This window comes from Hyperolius riggenbachi, chromosome 7 (genome assembly GCF_040937935.1).
Source record: "Hyperolius riggenbachi isolate aHypRig1 chromosome 7, aHypRig1.pri, whole genome shotgun sequence".
NCBI lineage: Eukaryota > Metazoa > Chordata > Amphibia > Anura > Hyperoliidae > Hyperolius > Hyperolius riggenbachi.
In genome coordinates this window covers 73,828,348-73,850,573 of record NC_090652.1, presented here as the reverse complement: position 1 = coordinate 73,850,573, position 22,226 = coordinate 73,828,348, and the positions used below count along the sequence as shown (strand labels likewise).

Sequence of the window (22,226 nt, the reverse complement as noted above, 5' to 3'; positions counted from 1 at the left end):
TCACACACAGGAGGCATGGCTGTCAAAGGAGGGACAGGAGACAAGGCTCACACACAGGAGAGATGGATGGGGATGACTCACACACAGGTGGGACAGGAGGTGTAGCCCACACACAGGAGGGATGGATGGGGATGACTCACACACAGGTGGGACAGGAGGCATGGCTCACATGGAGGGGAGGGGGCAAGAGGTGCGGCTAACACACAGGATGAATAGGCATGGCATAGGAGTGACAGGAGGCAAGGCCCAAGCAAAGGAGGAAAGGAAGGGGATGGCTCTCACACAAGCAGGATAGGGGGCATGGTTCACACACAGGAGGAATGGATGGGCATGGCATAGGAGGGACAGAAGGTGTAGCCCACACACAGGTGGGACAGGAGGCATGGTTCACACACAGGAGGGATGGGTGGGGATGGCTCACATGTAGGAGGGACGGGAGTCGTAGCCCACACACAGGAGGGAGGGATCACACAGAGGCGCCACAGGAGGCTTGGTTAACACACAGGAGGGCCAAGAGGTGTGACTCACAGAAAGGAGGGATGACACACACGAGGTCCAAGAGGTGTAGCCCACACACAGGAGGGATGGATGGGCATTGCTCACAGGGGCAGGAGGCATAGCTCCCACAAAGGAGGAACAGGAGGGCCATGGGTCACACACAGGCGGGCCCAGAGATATGTTCCGCATACAGAATGGACAGGAGCATTGCTTGTAAACACGAAAGAAGGAGTTAGGGCTTGTTCGCATTAAGGGTTTTTTTAAGCGCCGGCAATTTTGATTCCCTATGAAAGTGTTCACATGAGCGGTTTGATTCTGATCCGCTCACCAAAGTGCTGACTGTACCATTTTTAGGGCGATTTGCCTATCATGGCAGGTATATGGAAATCGCAAAGCGCTTGTAAAAACCGCTTTGTATAGTGATTTCCCGAGCGCTTTTAAGAATAAATACATTTATTCTTTGTATTTTATTAATTGTATTTATTGACGTCAGGAAGTGTAAAAAAGAATTGCTCTGCGAAAAGCACTTAGAAAAACTCTAGCATAAATGCTAAAGCGGAGGTAAGCGCCTCGAGGCGCTAAAAAAAACGCCCACAAAAACGAAAACCGCTGGCGTCAGCGTTTTTTATGTTGTGAACAAGGCCTTCCAGCTCTCAAATAGGGATGAAAGAGGGGTAGGTCACATACAGAAAGATGTGGCTCACACATTTGAGGTAAGGAGGGTGTGGCTCACACACAAGAGAGTTGGAGGGGCGTGGTTCACACTATAGGTATTGAGGAAGGAATGTTTACGGTTTTTGTTCCAATATTTGTGCTGCTTGAGACACTGCTGTACATTTTTTGGTTGTACAACAACAACAACAACAACAACAACAAATAACATTTGTAAAGCGCTTTTCTCCCGTGGGACTCAAAGCGCATAAGCATGGCTCCGACCATCGTGGTACAGGGGAAGAATTTTATAAATCTGGAAATGCCAGGCTAAACAGGTGGCTTTTCAGTCTGGATTTGAATGGCTCCAGGGATGGTGCTGTCTTTACTGGGTGTGGTAGGGAGTTCCAAAGAGTAGGGGCAGCATGACAGAAGGCTCTGTCTCCAGATTTTTTGAGGTGCACTCTGGGAGTGACCAAGTTTATAGAACTTGCTGATCTGAGGTTGTGAGAGGTGTGGTGCAGCTTCAGCAAGTCCTTCATGTATCCAGGGCCCAGATTGTGCAGGGATTTGAATGTCAGCAGTCCAATCTTGAAGAGTATTCTCCATTCTACTGGTAGCCAGTGCAGTGAGCGAAGGATCGGTGTAATGTGACAGTGGCGAGGCTGGTTTGTTAGCAATCTGGCAGCAGCATTCTGCACTAATTGCAGGCGACGCAGGTCTTTTTTGGGGAGGCCAGCATAAAGGGCATTGCAGTAGTCCAGCCGTGATGTGATGAAGGCGTGGACTAGGGTTTGAAGATCCTCTGGGGGAATCAGATGTTTAATCTTTGCAATGTTCTTCAGATGAAAGAAGGAAGATTTAACTACAGATGAAATTTGGTTTCTGAAACTCAATTCCCCATCGATTAGTACGCCAAGGCTGCGCACAAGGTTGGAGCTGTTTATGTCTGAATTCCCAATCCTGATTGGTGTTGCTTTAGGATAGAGCTGTTTTGATGGCGAGCACTGGCTTTGGACAAACAGGACCTCAGTTTTGTCAGCATTCAGTTTTAACCAGTTATCATTCATCCATGCCTGAAGCTCAGCTAAGCAAGAGTTTGTTTTTGGGGTAGGGTCTGTTCCACCAGGTTTGAAGGACAGGTATAGCTGTGTGTCATCGGCGTAGCAGTGGTACGTCAGGCCATGTCGTTGGATAAGTGTACCGAGTGGCAACATGTAGATTGCAAACAGCAGAGGGGATAGGATTGATCCTTGTGGCACTCCGAATTGTAGAGGTGCAGGTTTGGACATTATAGGTCCTAGGGATACTCTCTGTGTTCTGTCAGTCAGGAATGATCTGAACCACTGAAGGACTGATCCACTGATGCCACAGTACTCCTGCAGTCTGTTAAGCAGGATTTCATGGTCAACTGTATCAAAAGCAGCTGAGAGATCCAACAGGATTAGGATGGAGCATTCCCCTCTGTCCCTTGCCATGAGCAGATCGTTGCAGACTTGGATGAGGGCTGTTTCACAGCTGTGGTGTTTCTTAAAGCCAGATTGTAGAGGGTCCAGGATGTTGTTTACTGACAGCCTGGTTTCAAGTTGCAGATAGACAGCCTTTTCAATAACTTTACCTAAGAAGGGGAGGTTGGAGACAGGTCTGTAGCTGCTCATAGCATCTGGATCCATGGAAGGTTTTTTGAGAAGGGGCTTGATGATTCCTTCTTTTAGAGAGGTAGGAAACCTCCCTGCTTGCAGAGAGCAATTTACTATTTTGTGAAATGCTGGACCAAGCAGGTCAGGGCATTTCAGCATATGTTTAGTTGGCCCAGGGTCCAGGTCGCAGGTTGTCTGGCGGAGACGACAGAGGGTGTCTGAGATCTCTTCCTCGCTAATACTTTTGAAATCAGTCCAGGGTGTTAGGTTGTTTTTGCAGCTATTTCCATTAGTTGCATGAGTCTTGGGTGCTGTGGACTGAATGAGAGACCGAATAGAAGATACTTTGTCAGCAAAGTAGCAGGCAAATTTCTCACATAGCTCCTTTGAGGGAGTTATAGTGGGTTTTAGACAGGATGGATTACATAGTCTATCAACTGTGCGGAATAGTTGGGCTGGTCTGTTGGCGGCCTTTGCGATCTCCTGTGATAGGTAGGAGGATTTTTTCTTGGTGATCGCATTTTGGTAGCTTTCCCGGTGAGAGACAAGGGTGTGTTTATCTTTTGAATTCTGAGATCTGGTTGTAACTATGTTCCGTGTTGTCATACTGTATTTTGTAAAGCGCTGCGGAATATGTTGGTGCTATATAAATAAATAATAATAATAATAAGATGGCTCAGGTGCTCCAACGTCAGAGGGGCGTGGTTCAGAAACAGTAGATTTGAAGCATGGCCATGGGAGGGGCACATAGAACGTCTCCAGCAAGGTACATAAAAGGATTGGTGTATTTGTCTTCTTAAAACAGAAGGAAATCTGCAATAATTCAGCTATAGCTGCTTGTTTTTTCTGTCATAAAATGATTATCCTTCCTTCCGCTGTGTGGTGGGACCGGTGTTGTGTCTGATTACGCTGCCTGTGAATTTGCGCTGCCCCGCATGCGCAGTAGGAGACTGTGCGGCCACATTTCCTATAGAATGATGCTGCTGGAGGTAAAATACTAAATATCTCCGCTCCCACACCTCTTACACTCCCCAAATTTTCAGGGTAGGGAGGGGACCCTCAGAACGACCTCTATGCCAAATTGCAGCCCCTGAGACCTGCTGGTTCCCGAGATAGGTTTCTGTAATCTATCTCCTGAACCAGCAGGTCTCAGGGGCTGCAATTTGGCATAGAGGTCGTTCGGGGGTTCCCCTCCCTACCCTGAAAATTTGGGGAGTGTAAGAGGTGTGGGAGCGGAGATATTTCGTATTTTATCTCCAGCAACATCATTAACTTCACACTGAGCAAGTGACCATGCGTGCTACTCAGTATGGAAGGGAGCTTCCGGGCAGCGCAATCAAACATTACACCGGTATTACAGGTGTTGTGTCTGATTGCGCTGCCTGTTAATTTGCGCTGCCCCGCATGCGCAGTAGGAGACTGTGCGGCCAGCCGGCCACTGGTCCTATTGAATGATGCTGCTGGTGGTAAAATACTAAATATCTCCGCTCCCACACATCCTACACTCCCCAAATTCTCAGGATATGGAGGGGACCCCCTGAACTACCTCTATGCCAAATTGCAGCCCCCGAGCTCCACTGGTTCCTGAGATAGGTTTCTGTAATCAGCCTCGGGAACCAGCGGGTCTCGGGGGCTGCAATTTGGCATATAGGGCGTTCGGGGGATCCTCTGTCTACCCTGAAAATTTGGGGCATGCGTGCTACTCAGTGTGGAAGGGAGCTTTCGGGCACTAGCGCAATCAGACATTACACCGGGCGGTGCTTCTGTGTCCATGGAAACTGCTGTGAGTCAAGGGTGGAGCCAGCCTTCTGTATCTCTAGGAGAATCTCCCAACCCGCTTCGTGACGTCACCTCACGGCTCCCAACAACTCCTCCTTGTAGCGCGCAGATCCTGTGCGACACTTCCGGCGCCGCCTTGACGTCAGTTACGTCATCATAGTGAGCTCTGAACCGATTACCGAAACCCGGGAAGATGATGAAGAGGAAGGTGACGTTCCAGGAGGAGGAGCAGCCTGAGGAGGGGGGAGGAGCACCCAAGAAGAGGGTAAGGAGGAGACGGGAGGTGTACTCCTGATATTAGTGACACTTGTAGTATTTTAGCCATGCATACAGTTGTACAGTTGTTCTATTATTATATATGTAATATATGCATACATCTGGCGTCTTCCATGAGTTACATAAGTGCTTCCTGCATGATTTCTGCCTTTACATAGTCCCTATTATATCCCACTGATCAGACACCCTGCTTATTGCCTGATCTCTTCCCTTACTTTGCAACTACTGTATGATGTTCCAGTGCTCAGACATCCCTCCTATTGCCTGATCTCTGCCTTTACATTGTCACTATGATGTCTCAGTCCTCTTACATCCAGCCTATTGCCTGACCTCTGCCTTTACATAGTTATTATGATGTCCCAGTCCTCTGACATCCCACCTATTGCCTCATATCTGCCTTTACATCATCACTATGATGTCCCAGTCCCCTGACATCCTGCCTATTGCCTGATCTCTGCCTTTACTTTGCAACTACTGTATGATGTTCCAGTCCTCAGACATCCCTCCTATTGCCTGATCTCTGCCTTTACATTGTCACTATGATGTCCTAGTCCTCTTACATCCTGCCTATTGCATGATCTCTGCCTTTACTTTGTCACTATGTTGCCCCAGTCCTCAGACATCTCACCTATTGCCTGAGCCCCATACTTCTCAACTTTTTGAGAACAGAAAAAGGGGCTTGCCCCTGCCACACCTTTAACAATGCTCCCACCACATCCATTGCCATGCATATCACAAAGAATGCAAAACCAGATGTTGTTTTATCATTCAAACCACACTGGTCCTTTCTATCATCATTAGTTTTTCTTAATTTTAATATTTGAAAATAGGAAATATATCAATTTAATTGATGGAACAAAGTTTAGAGTCAGGTTATCCACATTTTTCAGTAGAAAGGACAAGTAAGTATGAAAGAGGGACACAGGGGTTTGGTTCCCATAGAGGGATTTTTCATCCAAAAGATGGACAGTTGCAAGTGCTAAATGTATTATGCATGCACCTTTAAAGGAATACTGTAGGGGGGTCGGGGGAAAATGAGTTGAACTTACCCGGGGCTTCTAATGGTCCCCTGAAGACATCCCGTGCCTGTGCAGCCACTCACTGCTGCTCCAGCCCCGCCTCCAGTTCACGTCTGGAATTTCAAACTTTAAAGTCTGGAAACCACTGCGCCTGCGTTCCAGTGTCCTCACTCCCGCTGATGTCACCAAGAGCGTACTGCGCAGACACAGACCATACTGGGATTGCGCAGTACGCTCCTGGTGACATCAGTGAGGGCACGGTTGTGCAGGTGGAGTGGTTTTCAGACTTTAAAGTCTGCAATTCCAGGAGTGAACCGGAGGTGGGGCCAGAGCATCGGTGAGTGGCTGTGTGGGCACAGGATGTCTGTGGGGGACCATTAGAAGCCCCGGGTAAGTTCAACTCCTTTTCCCCCGACCCCCTATAGTATTCCTTTAAAGTCACATGGGCCGTTGTCAACACTCACCACAAAAGGACACTGAACCACTTGTGCAAGTAGTAAGGATACACCATGCAAAGAGCCATCACCGCCACACATGTCTTCACCCAGGTCTGGTGGCAGGCTTGTTCCTTCTACTGGTTTTGGCTCTTTGCACACTGTATCCTTTCTACTTGCACAAGCGGGTCAGTGTCTTTTTGTGGGGTGTGTTGACCACTGCCCATGCACCTTTAAAATGGGCAAGCACAGTACTTTTAGCATTTTCTTTCTGACCCATTTGCACATAAGCACATTGCACATTCTTCTTAAAGCGGAACTGAAACGAAAAAAAAAATATATGTCTGACCCAATACTCCAGTTTTCTGGCCTTTGGAGAGGTCTGCCACGTCCAGGGAAGAGTGGCACCAATTTTACAATGAATGTAGCACTTCGAGGAGACAAGATTCCTTGATGTCTAGCTAGGAATTCAGAGGTTTAGCGTGGCAATTTTGAAATACCATTTTAATTAAAAAAAAAAGCAAGAACAGTGCAGAAGTATTTGCAAGATCAGTCAGCAGCAGCTTTAGGCTAAGTAATGTGGTGGGTCTACTTTGTTTCTGCAGTTCCCAGAGACTGTTGGGGGTCCTGGCAGCCGTTTCAAAGAGAAGCATTCTCTGGACAGTGATGAGGAAGATGATGGAGAAGAGGGACCTGGAGACTCGGCCAAGTACAACATGCTGGCCCCAGAGGATGTGGAGGGTGAGTGCCGGGCCTGTACCAGCTGTGTCGGATTAATGTACCAGTACTTTTATCTGCAGTGCTTTGCTGTGTATCATGTGGCATGGAAAGGGCAGAAGTTGAAAGGCAAATGAAAATATATGAAGGAATCCAATACTTAGGTCACAGAGGCAGAGAACTCTCCCATCCTGGCCTATAGTGTACCCGAGGCAATATGTGACATGATGAGATAAACATGCATATGCACAGTACAAAACATATGAATAACCAAGCTGTTTTACTTGATTTATTTTGCTGCCTGTTAATTTCTAGACATGGAAGTGGCAGCTTCTGTCTTTACAGCCATAAAAGTTTTCCTGGCAGAATAAAACTTCTGAAGGTAGGGAGAGATATAATACATGAACTATTGACCTTTTTCTAACTCTGGGGCACCTAATAGGCTGCCACTGATTAGAGACCATAAAACATTTAACCTACTTTGTAACTGTTTAAATATAAAATAAAAACATGGGGTACTTAGTAATTGTTAGGAGTAGGAGAATACATCTAATTGTTTATCTCAGCAGTTTATTTTCGCCTCGGGTTCACTTTAAGACTGGAGTTACCAGTCTGGATGTTTCCCAAACGGACCAATGCTGTAAAATACAATATTCAGCCTTCATAAAGGAACCAGAAGTATTTTTCCATGTTAAAAAATATCAGATCTGTACAAGAGGCCTTAGTATACCACAACGCATGACATTTTGGAGCTCATTTCCGTACTCCATCTCCCAACACACTGCAGTCACTGTGGTTACTGGAAAGTGACATCACATAGTGATGTCATGAAATGGTCCATCACGCCAGGCCTGCTGCAGTTTATTAAATTAAGCCTAATGTGTAATACTAGGAAGACACCATGGAATTTCCCTTTCGATTGACAGGGGATCAGACAGGAAGTTGTACTGTGTGTACATGTCCAAACTGCTCCCGATCGATAAAGGGAAGTGTTTTCTTAAAGAGACTCCGTAACAAAAATTGCATCTTGTTTTTTATCATCCTACAAGTTCCAAAAGCTATTCTAATGTGTTCTGGCTTACTGCAGCACTTTCTACTATCACAGTCTCTGTAATAAATCAATGTATCTTTCCCCTGTCAGACTTGTCAGCCTGTGTCTGGAAGGCTTCCAAGTTCTTCAGTGTTGTGGTTCTGCTATGAACTCCCCCTTCCAGGCCCCTCTATGCACACTGCCTGTGTATTATTTAGATTAGAGCAGCTTCTCTCTTCTCTCTTATCTTTTACAAGCTGGATAAATCGTCCTCTGAGCTGGCTGGGCTTTCACATACTGAGGAATTACAGACACAAAGGCAAAGCTGTTTGCAGGAAGAAAAGAGCAGCCTGAAACTTCAGTGCATGAGAACTGCAGGGGGAAAGAAACACACAAATGATCTCTTGAGATTCAAAAGGAAGGGTGTATACAGCCTGCTTGTGTATGGATGTATTTTCTATGTGTGGACATACTGTACATCAACCTACTTCCTGTTTTGGTGGCCATTTTGTTTGCTTATAAACAAACTTTTTAAAACTGTTTTAAAGAGGAGCTGTTAGGTATAAAGTCTCAGAGAAAATAAACACATATATCAGTAGCTAAAGATTGGCTGTACTTACATTACATATGCATTTCACTGTCCACGTTTGGATTTCACAGAATTTGTATATAGTATATGCAGAGATAGATGCTCCTGGCAGGCTCCATGTTTTTCTGTCAAATGTGTCGCCATGTCCTGCCTGCTTCCTGATCACAGATAAGCTTGTACTAAATAACACAGTGTGCAGTGAATATTAATGAGCCATGTGGCTAGGAACAATAGCTGACTCCTGCAGTGTAGTCTGCCCGAGATTTATCAGTGCTACGCGATTACAAGCTGCTGTAACGTCTCATTAGCAGCCAAGGGGAGAGCCCCAGAATGCTTTGCAGTATGGTATGCGTCTTGCGTCTTCTTAAGAATAACAGACTTGCTGATAAGCACACATCAAAGGTAACTGAGATTTTTATCTTCACTAATTGCTTTTGGGCTTCCTTCTAAACTGTTTAACACAGGAGAATAGAGGTTTAAATTAGCTTCTGCAGCCTGACAGTTACTCTTTAACCACTTTTAATGCGGCGAGGAGCGGCGAAATTGTGTCAAAGGGTAATAGGAGATATCCCCTAACGCACTGGTATGTTTACTTTTGTGCGATTTTAACAATACAGATTCTCTTTAAAGCTTCGCAAAATCGATCCCTTTCTTGATCGGAAATGGATCAGACATGTCGGAAATAATTCCCCAATTCCCGTCGATTGGGTGGGAAATTGCATAGAGTCTGCATCATTGCTTGTGTTTCTCTGTGTTCTCCAACCTTAGTAACACAACCTATTGTCTCTGATCTTTATAATATTACTGCAGGCTGAGCTATCGTCTGTGCCCCGCTGTGCACCCACCTAGGCTTGCATATGTGCAGGTCAGCTACACAAGTCATTGGAGGATGTCAGGAGGCACTTCATACATGCTCAACCATGGTTATTGTTTTTCCAATTAGGTCAGGAGAACGCCACCTTGCTGTCAGAAGGGGGAATTCAGATCACACCCTTCAATCTGAACGAGGAAATGGAGGAAGGACACTTTGATTCGGAAGGAAATTACTTCCTGAAAAAGGAGGCTCTGATCCGAGACCACTGGTTGGACAACATTGATTGGGTAAGCTGGGCCTGGCTGTCACTCACAGCATGCTACACTCTGTCTATATTGTGCTTTCCAAAAGTGCCCATGCATCAGGAGGTGTATGGGCAAACCTATCATGAGACAGCTACCTGCCCATGCTCTCTAAAATCTCACCTGTCTACTGACTCCATTCTTAGCCATGTTGTGTCCGCTGTCACTACAATAGCTTTTGCCACATGGCACCAGGCACGTGTGTGATATCACACATGCCTGGTGCTACAGGCTATCGCGGAGGAGGCGACAACTGTGCTGTGCAGGTGAGATTATAAAATGCAGCACATGGGCACTTTACACTTAGGGAGACATTACCTGGGGGGCACGTCTGTCGTCACTATATCAAAAGCAGTTATCGCCGTGTACTTTATCGAGCACTTTGGATAGAGATTTTCTAGCATGTCCGGTTGATCCTATGACCGATTTAGGGCCGAAATCGATCAGAACATCGAACAGGGGGACATGTTGCAACACTGGTTTTCCTCTTATTTGATAAAATTATCAAATCGGATGGTCAATCGGCCCACAAAATCACCTGATGTATGAGCACCTTAAAGTGAACCTTAAGTCATAAAAAAAAATGAGATGAACTCACCTGCGGCTTCCCTCAGCCCCCTGCAGCCGATCGGTGCCCTCGCAGCCCCGCTCCGATGCTCCAAGACATGCCGGCGACGACTTCCGGTTTCGCTGTCACCGGCCGACAGGCATGGGAACGCGAGTGATTGTTCGCGTTTCCAGCCTGTATATCGCCCCCTATGCTGCTATTGTGGTGAAACCGGAAGTCGTCGCCGGCGGGTCCAGAGGCATCAGAGCGACTCTATGTGGGCACCGATCGGCTGCAGGGGGCTGAGGGAAGCCCCAGGTGAGTTCATCTCATATTTTTTTTTTTTTTTTATGACTTAAGGTTATCTTTAAAAGCCAATAGGTGGAGCCAGGAGTCAAACTCGCAAGGGCAGAAGCAGTACCCCTGCACCATCTCACCTGGCTAATATCAATAGGAGCAAATAATCCTTATGGCATGGTTTAGCCAGCTGATCATAGTTACATAGTTATTTGGGTTGAAAAAAGACATACGTCCATCGAGTTCAACCAGAGAACAAAGTACAACACCAGCCAGCTCCCTCACATATCCCTGTTGATCCAGAGGAAGGAGAAAAACCCTTAGGGCTGGAACCCACAAGAGCATTTTTTTGAGCATTTTGGCAGCGCTGCGATACGCTAGCGTTTTGCCAAAACGCTCAGCTGATAATGGATGGGGCAACTTCCACAGGAGCGTTTGCGTTTCCCAGAAACGCAAACGCAGGACCTGCAGCATTTTGGGAGCGTTAGCGCTTCAATGTAAAGTATTGAAACGCTAGCAGAAACGCTCAGCAAAACCTAAACTGAGCGGTTTTGCGGTTCAGTACACTGTAACAAAATTAAAAATAATTCACAGGACCAATCAGGATAAAAACGCAAAACGCTACACAACCGCTGAGCAAAAAAATACACTGTTGCAAAACGCGACCGAAAACGCGCATGAATCCGCTTGCAAACCGCTCAGACAAAACGCTAGCGGTTGCGTTTGTGGATTTCAGTGGGTTCCAGGCCTTGCAAGGCATTGTCCAATTAGCCCCAAAAGGGAAAAAAATTCCTTCCCGACTCCAGATGGCAATCAGATAAAATCCCTGGATCAACATCATTGGGCATTACCTAGTAATTGTAGCCATGGATGTCTTTCAACGCAAGGAAAGCATCTAAGAACCCTTTAAATGCAGGTATAGAATTTGCCATAACTACTTCCTGTGGCAATGCATTCCACATCGTAATCACTCTTACTGTAAAGAACCCTTTCCTAAATAAATGGCTAAAACATTTTTCCTCCATGTTCAGATCATGTCCTCTAGTCCTTTGAGCAGGCCTAGGGACAAAAAGCTTATCCTCCAAGCTTTTATATTGTCCTCTGATGTATTTATACATATTAATTAGATCTCCTCTACGTCGTCTTTTCTCTAGACTAAATAAACCCAGTTTATCTAACCTTTCTTGGTAAGTGAGACCTTCCATCCCAGTATCAATTTTGTTGCTCGTCTCTGCACCTGCTCTAAAACTGCAATATCTTTAATGTGGTGCCTAGAACTGAATTCCATATTCAAAATGTGGCCTTACGAGAGTTAAACAGAGGCAATATTATGCTAGCATCTCAAGTTTTTTTTTTTTTTTTTTTTTCCTTTTTAACCACTTGAGGACCACAGTCTTTCTACCCCTTAAGGACCAGGCACTTTTTTTCCATTCAGACCACTGCAGCTTTCACGGTTTATTGCTCGCTCATACAACCTACCACCTAAATGAATTTTGGCTCCTTTTCTTGTCACTAATAAAGCTTTCTTTTGGTGCTATTTGATTGCTCCTGCGATTTTTACTTTTTATTATATTCAGCAAAAAAGACATGAATTTTGGCAAAAAAATGATTTTTTTAACTTTCTGTGCTGACATTTTTCAAATAAAGTAAAATTTCTGTATACATGCAGCGCGAAAAATGTGGACAAACATGTTTTTGATTAAAAAAAAAACCCATTCAGTGTATATTTATTGGTTTGGGTAAAAGTTATAGCGTTTACAAACTATGGTGCAAAAAGTGAATTTTCCCATTTTCAAGCATCTATGACTTTTCTGACCCCCTGTCATGTTTCATGAGGGGCTAGAATTCCAGGATAGTATAAATACCCCCCAAATGACCCCATTTTGGAAAGAAGACATCCCAAAGTATTCACTGAGAGGCATAGTGAGTTCATAGAAGATATTATTTTTTGTCACAAGTAAGCGGAAAATGACACTTTGTGACAAAAAAAAAAGGTTTCCATTTCTGCTAACGTGCGACAAAAAAAAATGAAATCTGCCACGGACTCACCATGCCCCTCTCTGAATACCTTGAAGTGTCTACTTTCCAAAATGGGGTCATTTGTGGGGTGTGTTCACTGTCCTGGCATTTTGGGGGGTGCTAAATTGTAAGCACCCCTGTAAAGCCTAAAGGTGCTTATTGGACTTTGGACCCCTTAGCGCAGTTAGGCTGCAAAAAAGTGCCACACATGTGGTATTGCCATACTCAGTAGAAGTACTATAATGTGTTTTGGGGTGTATTTTTACACATACCCATGCTGGGTGGGAGAAATATCTCTGTGAATGACAATGTTTTCATTTTTTTTACACACAATTGTCCATTTACAGAGTTATTTCTCCCACCCAGCATGGGTATGTGTAAAAATACACCACAAAACACATTATACTACTTCTCCTGAGTACGGCGATACCACATGTGTGGCACTTTTTTGCACCCTAACTGCGCTAAAGGGCCCAAAGTCCAATGAGTACCTTTAGGATTTCACAGGTCATTTTGCGACATTTGGTTTCAAGACTACTCCTCATGGTTTAGGGCCCCTAAAATGCCAGGGCAGTATAGGAACCCCACAAATGACCCCATTTTAGAAAGAAGACACCCCAAGGTATTCCGTTAGGAGTATGGTGAGTTCATAGAAGATTTTATTTTTTGTCACAAGTTAGCGGAACATGACACTTTGTGAAAAAAACAATTAAAATCAATTTCCGCTAACTTGTGACAAAAAAATAAAAACTTCTATGAACTCACCATACTCCTAACGGAATACCTTTGGGGGGGGGGGGGGGGTCTGAGGGCAATCTGAGCGTGTGGGCGGGTGATTGGGTGCCCGCAAGGGGCAGATTAGGGTCTGATCTGATAGGTAACAGTGACAGGTGGTGATAGGGGGTGATTGATGGGTGATTAGTGGGTGTTTAGAGGAGAGAATAGATGTAAACAATGGATTTGGGAGGTGATCTGATGTCGGATCTGCGGGCGATCTATTGGTGTGGGTGAGTGATCAGATTGCCCGCAAGGGGCAGGTTAGGGGCTGATTGATGGGTGGCAGTGACAGGGGGTGATTGATGGGTGATTGATGGGTGATTGACAGGTGATTGACAGGTTATCAGGGGGGATAGATGCATACAGTACACAGGGGGGGGGGTCTGGGGGGGTCCTGGGGAGAATCTGAGGGGTGGGGGGTGATCAGGAGGGGGCAGGGGGGGGGGGATAAAAAAAAATAGCGTTGACAGATAGTGACAGGGAGTGATTGATGGGTTATTAGGGGGGTGATTTGGTGCAAACAGGGGTCTGGGGGGTGGGCAGGGGGGGGTCTGAGGGGTGCTGTGGGCGGGGGGGGGGGCAGATCAGTGTGTTTGGGTGCAGACTAGGGTGGCTGCAGCCTGCCCTGGTGGTCCCTCGGACACTGGGACCACCAGGGCAGGAGGCAGCCTGTATAATACACTTTGTATACATTACAAAGTGTATTATACACTTTGTAGCGGCGATCGCGGGGTTAACATCCCGCCGGCGCTTCCGTATGGCCGGCGGGATGTTACGGCGGGTGGGCGGAGCCAGTTGCCGGGGGAAGCGTGCGTCATCAATGACGCGATCGCTCCCCCGGCATAGGAAAAGGACGCAACGCCCTAAGGCGTATTGCGGTCCTTAAGGCATCCACTTTGCCGCCGCCCATGGGCTGTGGGCGGTCGGCAAGTGGTTAATGCATCCCAATTTTTTTTTGTTCGCTTTAGCTGCAGCGGCTTGGCATTGAGTACGATTGTTTAACTTGTTGTCGATGAGCACTCCTAAGTCCTTCTCCAATGCCATCCGGGCCAGGTGCCTTGTCTATTTTTAATTTATTTAGTCTTGCCTTCACTTCTTCCTGCGTTAAGTATTTAATATTACAGTTGGAAGATTGAGACTCTTCTGCATCTGTAATTTGCAACAGTGCTGTTTCCCTTGTGAAGAAGCAAAGAAAGCATTTAATAACTTTGCCTTACCTTGGTCATCTACCATTGAGTTCCGTTCCCCCCCCCCTCCTCCTCATCCTTTAGGAGTCCAATACAGTCAACCTTTCTTTTTTTAGAGTTGATGTACTTGTAAAACTTCTTTGGGTTAGATTTGATATCCCTAGTGATCAAGCAGGTTCTATTAGCCTGCCGATTAATACCAATGTATAACAGAAGGCAAAATTCTTCACGTAATACCCTTCTGTAGCTTTGTCATTTTGTCATGAGCTTACCAGTCATGAGATTACACCAGTAGAAACAGAAATGGTAGTGCATCTAACCTAGATGCACCTGATATACACTCGCTGCATAGAGCTAAGAAGCCTCTTGAAGGCACAATTGTGCTAATTGCAGCTGATAGGGGTGCAATTAGAACTAATGCAGCTCACATTACTAACAATGGCTGCAAACTTATGCAACTCACATTAACACAACTTATTAGGGGACCTCACCCTTCACTTTTTAGGAAAGACATCAGTTCCACGCTGCATAGCACATTAGCAGGGACGCTTCTCTCAGGTCCCCAAATACCAGTCATGAGAGTCCTGTGTTGTTCATGTCCAGATTTTGGTGCAAAATTAAACAGTCTGAAGTGAGAATAAATAGTTATTTTTACCTGCTAGTTTTCTTAAGAAGTATAAGAGGTGAAACGCTGCATTCCAGCGGCAAAACGAGGGGTTTAAACCCCCCCCCCCCCAAGTCCCCGGGGGAAAATCTGGGCAACGCTTCCTGAAAGAGGCAGAGCTCAGTGCTGCAGCTCTGCCTCTAAAGAAGTCAATCGCCGCCTCTCCCCGCCCCTCTCAATCTTCCTTCACAGAGAGGCGGAGATCCGCGGGCAGATTGACTGCAGTGAGGCAGAGCTACAGCTCAAAGCTCTACCTCCCCAGGGCAGCAAAATCCACGACTTTGAAAGTCTTTGAAAAATAAATAACAATTTATTCTTGCTTCAGAGTCTCTTTAACATACTGGTATGTGTTTGCATTTGCGTTTTTGCTTGCTTTTGATAACTGCCACACATGCCTTTTTCAGAAAAAGGCATTCCGCACTGGTTTTAAAGTGAACCCAAGGTGAGAGCTAAATGGAGGCTGCCATATTTATTCCCTTTAAAGCAATACCGGTTGCCTGGATGTCCTGCTGATCCTCTGCCTTTAATACTTTTAGCCCTAGACCCTGAACAAGCATGCAGGAGATCAGGTGTTAATGACATTGTCAGATCTGACAAGATTAGCTGCATGCTTGTTTCTGGTGTGATTCAGACACTACTGCAGCCAAATATATCAGCAGGACAGCCAGGCAACTGGTATTGTTTAAAAGGAAACATATGGCAGCTTCCATATCGTTCTCACCTCTGATTCACTTTAAATGCACCAAGGCGGGCTCGTAGCAAGCAAAAATACAAAAGAGCGCAGTGGAGAACGTGTGTTTTGCACACCCAACTGTGTTCGTAAGCTGAAGCATTAAAACTACACATCAGAAAAGACTATTTCAAATGGGTATTTAACAAACTAAGGCTACTCACATTTCAATTTTCACCATGGAAATTGGTTGCAAAGTAACATACGTTGCACATTATCAAACGTGAATGTGTCTTGTGTTTACATTTGATAACTGCCGTTATCAAATGAGGAAAGCTGCACAGTGGATCTCTAGCCTAACACTGCATCTTCTCTTCTCTGCCAGGTTCGAATCAAGGAGAGGGAATTTCCCCCTCCTGACACTGGTGCAGATTCAGACACTGATGAGGGCCGGGCCCCTCTGGAGATGAAGACATTACTGGAGGATATCCTAAAGGTGATGTTGCCTGGTGAAACAGTAGCAAAAGGCATCCAGCGTTTGGGAGGGGCTAACAAGAGGCCACGGATCAAGAAGATTCGGCGTGCCAAAGGGGACAACAGATCTAATAGACAGAAAGACAAATCAGAGTCTCTGGACAGAAAGCTTCCATCACCAGCACCTGAAGAGCTAGATGGGGAACAGAAGGAGGTTGATGCAGCAGAAGAGCACAAGATGGAGGATGAGAGGACGGCAATGACGGACAAGGAAAAAGGCAAGAGTCCTCAGGAAGACGTGGAGAAGGAGCCTCAGCCTCTGGACCATCTTATCTCTCTGGCTGATCAGATGGTGGCACTGGGATTCTATGAGGTGTATCAGGAGACCTATGAGAAACTAGCATATCGGCTACGAGGTATGACCGCTCCACCCGCCCTGGACATGTTCGCTGATGAGGTGGAAGATGAGAAGCTTCAGAAAAAGCAAGGTGATGCCCAGCAAATTACCTGTAAGGCCCATGGCAATGGATTAATGGAGGGAAGACCCAGTTATTTCACATAATAGATGTTCATATTCACTGATTAATTATATGATGGCAAAAATATTTCTGCAACCTTCTGTGCTGAAATTCTATGCTGAAATTTGAAGGGTGGGGATCCAGGGGTTAGGGGCTTGAATGTCATTTTTGTTGGATTAGGGGGTTGATTGCGGTTTGGTTGAAGATTGAAGCTTTCTGGAGGAATTGGGCTGTGTGTTTGCTTGAGGGTTAGAATCCAGATTTTGGTACTTGATTGTAGTTGAGAGGTTTGATGATTGAAAGCTAATGGTTTAGTGGAGGCTGAATGCTTTGGTCTTTAGCTGAAAGTTTAGTATGGGATCAGAGATCTGGTTGAGGATGGGGTTTGGGCTGTGAATAAAGAGTGTGGGTTACAATGTGAGTTCGCCTGAGAACATTTTGTTGCAAGTTTGCTTGAGGGCTTGCTTGTATTTATGAATTTCATTGACAGTCTGGTATAGAATCAACAGTTTTTTGTTTGCATATTTGAATGTAGTTTGATTAAAGACTAACAGTGTGAGTGGGAGTTTTGTTGAGAATTGGGGGGTTTGGGATGTACAGCAAGTGTGTGTGCGTTTGAGGGTTCATTATATTTTGGCGTTCCTGCATGAGGAAACCCCAGTTGTTGAGTTCCTGTATGTGGTAACCCCGATTGTTGTGTTCTTGGATGGGGTAATTAGGGTTGTTGTGTTCCTGCATGTAGCAACCCTGGTTAGTGTGTTCCTGCGTGTGGTAACCCTGGTTAGTGTGTTCCTGCATGTGATAACCTTGGTTAGTGTGTTCCTGCGTGTGGTAACCCCCGGTTAGTGTGTTCCTGCGTGTGGTAACCCCCGGTTAGTGTGTTCCTGCGTGTGGTAACCCCTGGTTAGTGTGTTCCTGCGTGTGGTAACCCCCGGTTAGTGTGTTCCTGCATGTGGTAACCCCCGGTTAGTGTGTTCCTGCATGTGGTAACCCCCGGTTAGTGTGTTCCTGCATGTGGTAACCCCCGGTTAGTGTGTTCCTGCATGTGGTAACCCCCGGTTAGTGTGTTCCTGCATGTGGTAACCCCCGGTTAGTGTGTTCCTGCATGTGGTAACCCCCGGTTAGTGTGTTTCTGCATCTAGTAACACACCAGTTAGGCCCCGTTCACACTTCCGTTTTGGCATGCAAACGGACCGGATCCGGGTCAGGACCTGATCCGGATCGGAACCGTACGGTTTCGATCCGGATCCGGTCCGTTTGCATCAGGCATGCATCAGGCTGCCATCCGGATCCGTGGGGTAAAAAATAAACAAAATTACCATAAAATTGTTGGGGTCTGCAGAAGGTGCACCTGGTGCACCTGTAGAATCAGGTCCTCCGCTGTAGGCCTCACCTCCACCTCCGACATACTGCCAAACAGCTCCAGCACGTGTGTCACTGCTGCTCCACTCCAGACATGCTGGGCCCATGTGCCCCCATCCGAAATGGCCGCTATAAATACGCATAGGAAGTGGGGTAGAACGTCCGGTGTTGTCTCCAGTGTGTTCTGTGCTTTCCGTTCCCCATTGGTTTCTATATCCGGATGGTGCAGTCAGGATCCGGTCCGGGTGCGTGGGCCGGATGATCCGGACCCAAAAATTAGCGCATGTTGGAAAAGCCTCCGGAGTCCTGATCCGATCCGGCTCCGTTCTGTACGGAACGTACGCATGTGAACGTCCGCATAGACTTTGCATTGCTATGCGGAACGTACGTTCCGTTTGTACAGTATGCGGTCCGGATCAGATCCGGAAAATCCGGATAGCGAACGCTAATGTGAACCAGGCCTTACTGTGTTTCTACATGTGGCAACCGCGGTTAGTGTGTTTCTACATGTGTTAACTGCGGTTAGTGTGTTTCTACATGTGGTAACCGCGGTTAGTGTGTTTCTACATGTGGTAACCGCGGTTAGTGTGTTCCAGCAAGTGGTAACCGCGGTTAGTGTGTTCCAGCAAGTGGTAACCCTAGTTAGTGTGTTCCTCGATGTGGTAATCCCAGTTGTATTATTGCTGGAATGCAGTAACCCTCTTTCTTCCCTCTTTCTGGCAGAAGCAGCAATAATTGAGGAGGTGATGTGGGAATATAAATGGGAGAATAAAGATAATGCGGAGATGTACGGACCATTCACCAGCACTCAGATGCAGGTAAAACTCGCTCATTTGTGCTGTGATGCCATCTACAGTATTTAAAGTGTGTGAGATATGTGTTTGTTTTTCTTTGTAGATTTGTTTATTGTAGTCACTGCTAAGAAAAGATTTAAAGAGGAACTGTAGTGAAAAAAACGTAATTAATAAAAATTGCTTATTTTTTACAATATTCATTTATTAATTATTTAGTCAGTGTTTGCCCATTGTAAAATATTTCCTCACTCCGATTTACATTCTGAAATGTATCACTGGTAGCGACCTCTTTAGTCCAGTCAGGTGATCTCTGCAGAATGTTTGTTTGTTGAGAGTTCTGAAGCCAGTAGAAAATATTTCTGAACTCCCAGAATGCTCTAGGATGAGAATTTAGCATCGAAGCAGGTGGTTTCGGCACACCGTGCTCAGCGTGGAAACAAGGCGCCGCCATAGCAGTAATGTTATACTACGCTGGGTGCATAAGGGTTGCCGGACCCCGAATTACTCCTACTTCAGAGTTGCTACAACTCGGGGGGAATAGTATTTAACGCCGCCGGAGATTTGAGCAGCAGCAGGGAGAGGCGTCCTTCGGCTCACCCTGCGCCTAGCTCACCCACTGCGTACTGATACATACGCTTTAGTATAGCTAAACAGCCTAGGCTAAACATCACTGAGAGGGGTTACATATAATATATACCTATAGGAAGTGTATCTGAGGCTTAAACCAGGAAAATTGCTGTAAAAGTTGGTACAGTATCCTGAATAATTTACTGGGTTCTGCTTTACTGTATGTCACTATAGTGCGATTAAACTCCATCTTAACTGGGAAAAATAAAAATCAATAAAAATATAAAATAAATCATCCAATAAGAAATGTAGTTTACCTATCCTGTTTTCAGCATTCACTGTTAGATTTAAGAGAAATGTGATATAAAAAAAAAAGAAAACCATATTTCTGCTGGTTTCCACCTTTACTATCTCTCTGTGATGCCAAAAGTTACATCACTTCTGCCCTTTTCATTTTTTAAACCCAGCTCAGTATTAAAGAACAAGCGACACCCATGCTAACCTAGAAATAAAAAAAACACATATGTAAGTAGATAAATACTACTTCGACTTACATAACAGATGTATTGTGCTATCCACGTAATGATTCCTGAGAATTTTATAAAGGAAAAGCAAAAAATCCTATTCTAGGCAGTGGCCATTTTGCCAAGCTAATGCTGACATCATATCCTCCCTGACTCTTGTTTTCCCCCCTCCCTTCTCTTGCTCATTGTGTATTCATTAGCTGCCCTCCTCCCAGAGTCTTCAGACACTCCCACTGAGGTGTATACTAAGTGCACTGTCTATATTTTTTATTTACACATCCAATCACTGAGTCACCTCAGCCTTGCTTGTAAACACAAGTAATCAGAGGGTGTTTCTGATAAGCAGCTAGGCAGGGAAATAAATGGAAGAGGAGGAATATATTATAGATAAAAAGAACTCCCAGCATTCAACTCTTTGGCACTGTTTGGCACTAGGGCCAGTGCTCCTGAAGTATGTGATAACTCCAAACCATAACAGCAGAAAAAGTTTTGAATGCAGAATTAGCATCTTTATCACTTAATACACTCAGACCAGTTGATGTTGAAAATTAGATTTTTATGGTGACAATACCGCTTTAATTTACTGCTTATTTTACAGCTTGCCGACCCTCACACAGCAAATAACAGATAACAGGCTTATATCTTTGTGTAAACTTTTCAATGGGGGATGGGTAGGGTCGGTTCAATTACCTTCTGGTCATAGTGTCCTTATCGTATCTGAAATAGGAAGTTTCTGTTATTTTGCATTTTGAGATAGGTTTGTTACTGTAGTTAAAAGAATAATAAAAAAAAAAAAACTTCCTACAATCCTGTTGATCTCAAACAAACTGAATGAGACTGTGCTGTAGATTTGATCAATGAGATGCAAATTTAATGCAGCTTTAGCTCAATCAGAATCAGCAGGAAGTGGATCTGATTGATCCAATTCCCAGGTGCAAACAATTTTCATGAAAACTGTGTGGAAGCTGGAAATATAAGCATCTCATTGACCATTTTTACTCAGCAGAATGACTCACACAGGAGAGGGCATGCATCACACAAGCTGAGACTAGGGTTCCTACAGACCTGCCAGCTGTACTGGGTTTTTTATTTTGTAAGCCAGTATGCTTTGCAAACTGTCATGCTTTCTGCATCTTGTAAATATTTGTAAAATAGTGTTTCATGCAAATAAGGAACTTGCATAAAACTCCCATTTATAAATGCCCCCATACATTTAATGGTGCTTCCCTGCTGTGTATTAAAGCGGACCCAAACCAAACTTTTTTTTTTTTTTTTTTTAATTCAAAATATTTAGTTGCATCACTCTGACACATACAAAGATAAATATACACTCCTTCAAGCCTATGAGCATTTCAGTGCCTGCTTTTCACCCTCCTCTTTCCACAACTAGGGTTAGACAGGTGGCAGCCATTACTTCTGAGCTTAGTAGGAGGTTTTAGATCATGGATGTGTTTGCCATCAGCTCCTCTCCCTCACAGGGGCGTCTATGTGAAATCTCACACAAGCTGAGATCACCTCCCCTGTGACATCATCAGTAGCAGCCTGTGTTTTGTTTTTTATCTCCTCCACCAGTTTGCTGGATTCTGTCCCGGCAATATGAAAGGAAGGGAGGGGTTCCTCCAATAAATGTAAAATATTTTATATTTGTCATCATGCAGCTGAAAAAATGCTATTTACGATTATAAGTTAGAAAATAGATATTATTTCTGAAATCTTGTATTTATTTGGCTCAACTTTAACTGTGCATCCTCTTTCCCAGGACTGGGTGGATCAGGGTTACTTTGCAGACGGGGTGTACTGTCGGCGTATCAACAGCTCTGGTGGGCAGTTCTACAACTCCCAGCGCATAGACTTTGATCTATACATGTGAAGACGCGGTGTGCGGCTATCTCTGCTGGATGTGGGCCGTCCTTCACTTCCCCCCTACCCAGAAGCCTCTGCTCTTCCCCCTGGATTGGTCTTCCTGCTTGAACGGACATTTGTGTGACTATTGTAGGAGATGACGGGACTCTGCAGTGTGTTTGCTGCTATATGTGTGAGCTCAGATGTTATGGCATAAAAGGGTTTTGTACTAAAA

General features: G+C 45.2%; 2 protein-coding genes across 5 annotated transcripts in view; one reads left to right on the top strand and one right to left on the bottom strand.

Annotated features, from left to right (window-relative positions):
* LOC137524347 (sesquipedalian-1-like) overlaps window positions 1–4,816 on the bottom strand; it is a 15,507-nt gene extending 10,691 nt beyond the window's left edge. The window contains exon 1 of one of the 4 annotated variants that reach the window (XM_068244103.1): window positions 4,641–4,816. The gene's annotated coding sequence lies outside the window, so the exon portion shown is untranslated. The other 3 variants (XM_068244104.1, XM_068244108.1, XM_068244107.1) reach the window with 3 other exon arrangements.
* CD2BP2 (CD2 cytoplasmic tail binding protein 2) lies at window positions 4,460–22,226 on the top strand. The gene is made up of 6 exons (XM_068244101.1): window positions 4,460–4,833; window positions 6,903–7,038; window positions 9,577–9,734; window positions 16,296–16,872; window positions 18,988–19,082; window positions 21,909–22,226. Exons 1-6 carry the CDS (start codon window positions 4,762–4,764, stop codon window positions 22,017–22,019), a joined length of 1,149 nt encoding a protein of 382 aa, XP_068100202.1. The 5' UTR covers window positions 4,460–4,761; the 3' UTR covers window positions 22,020–22,226.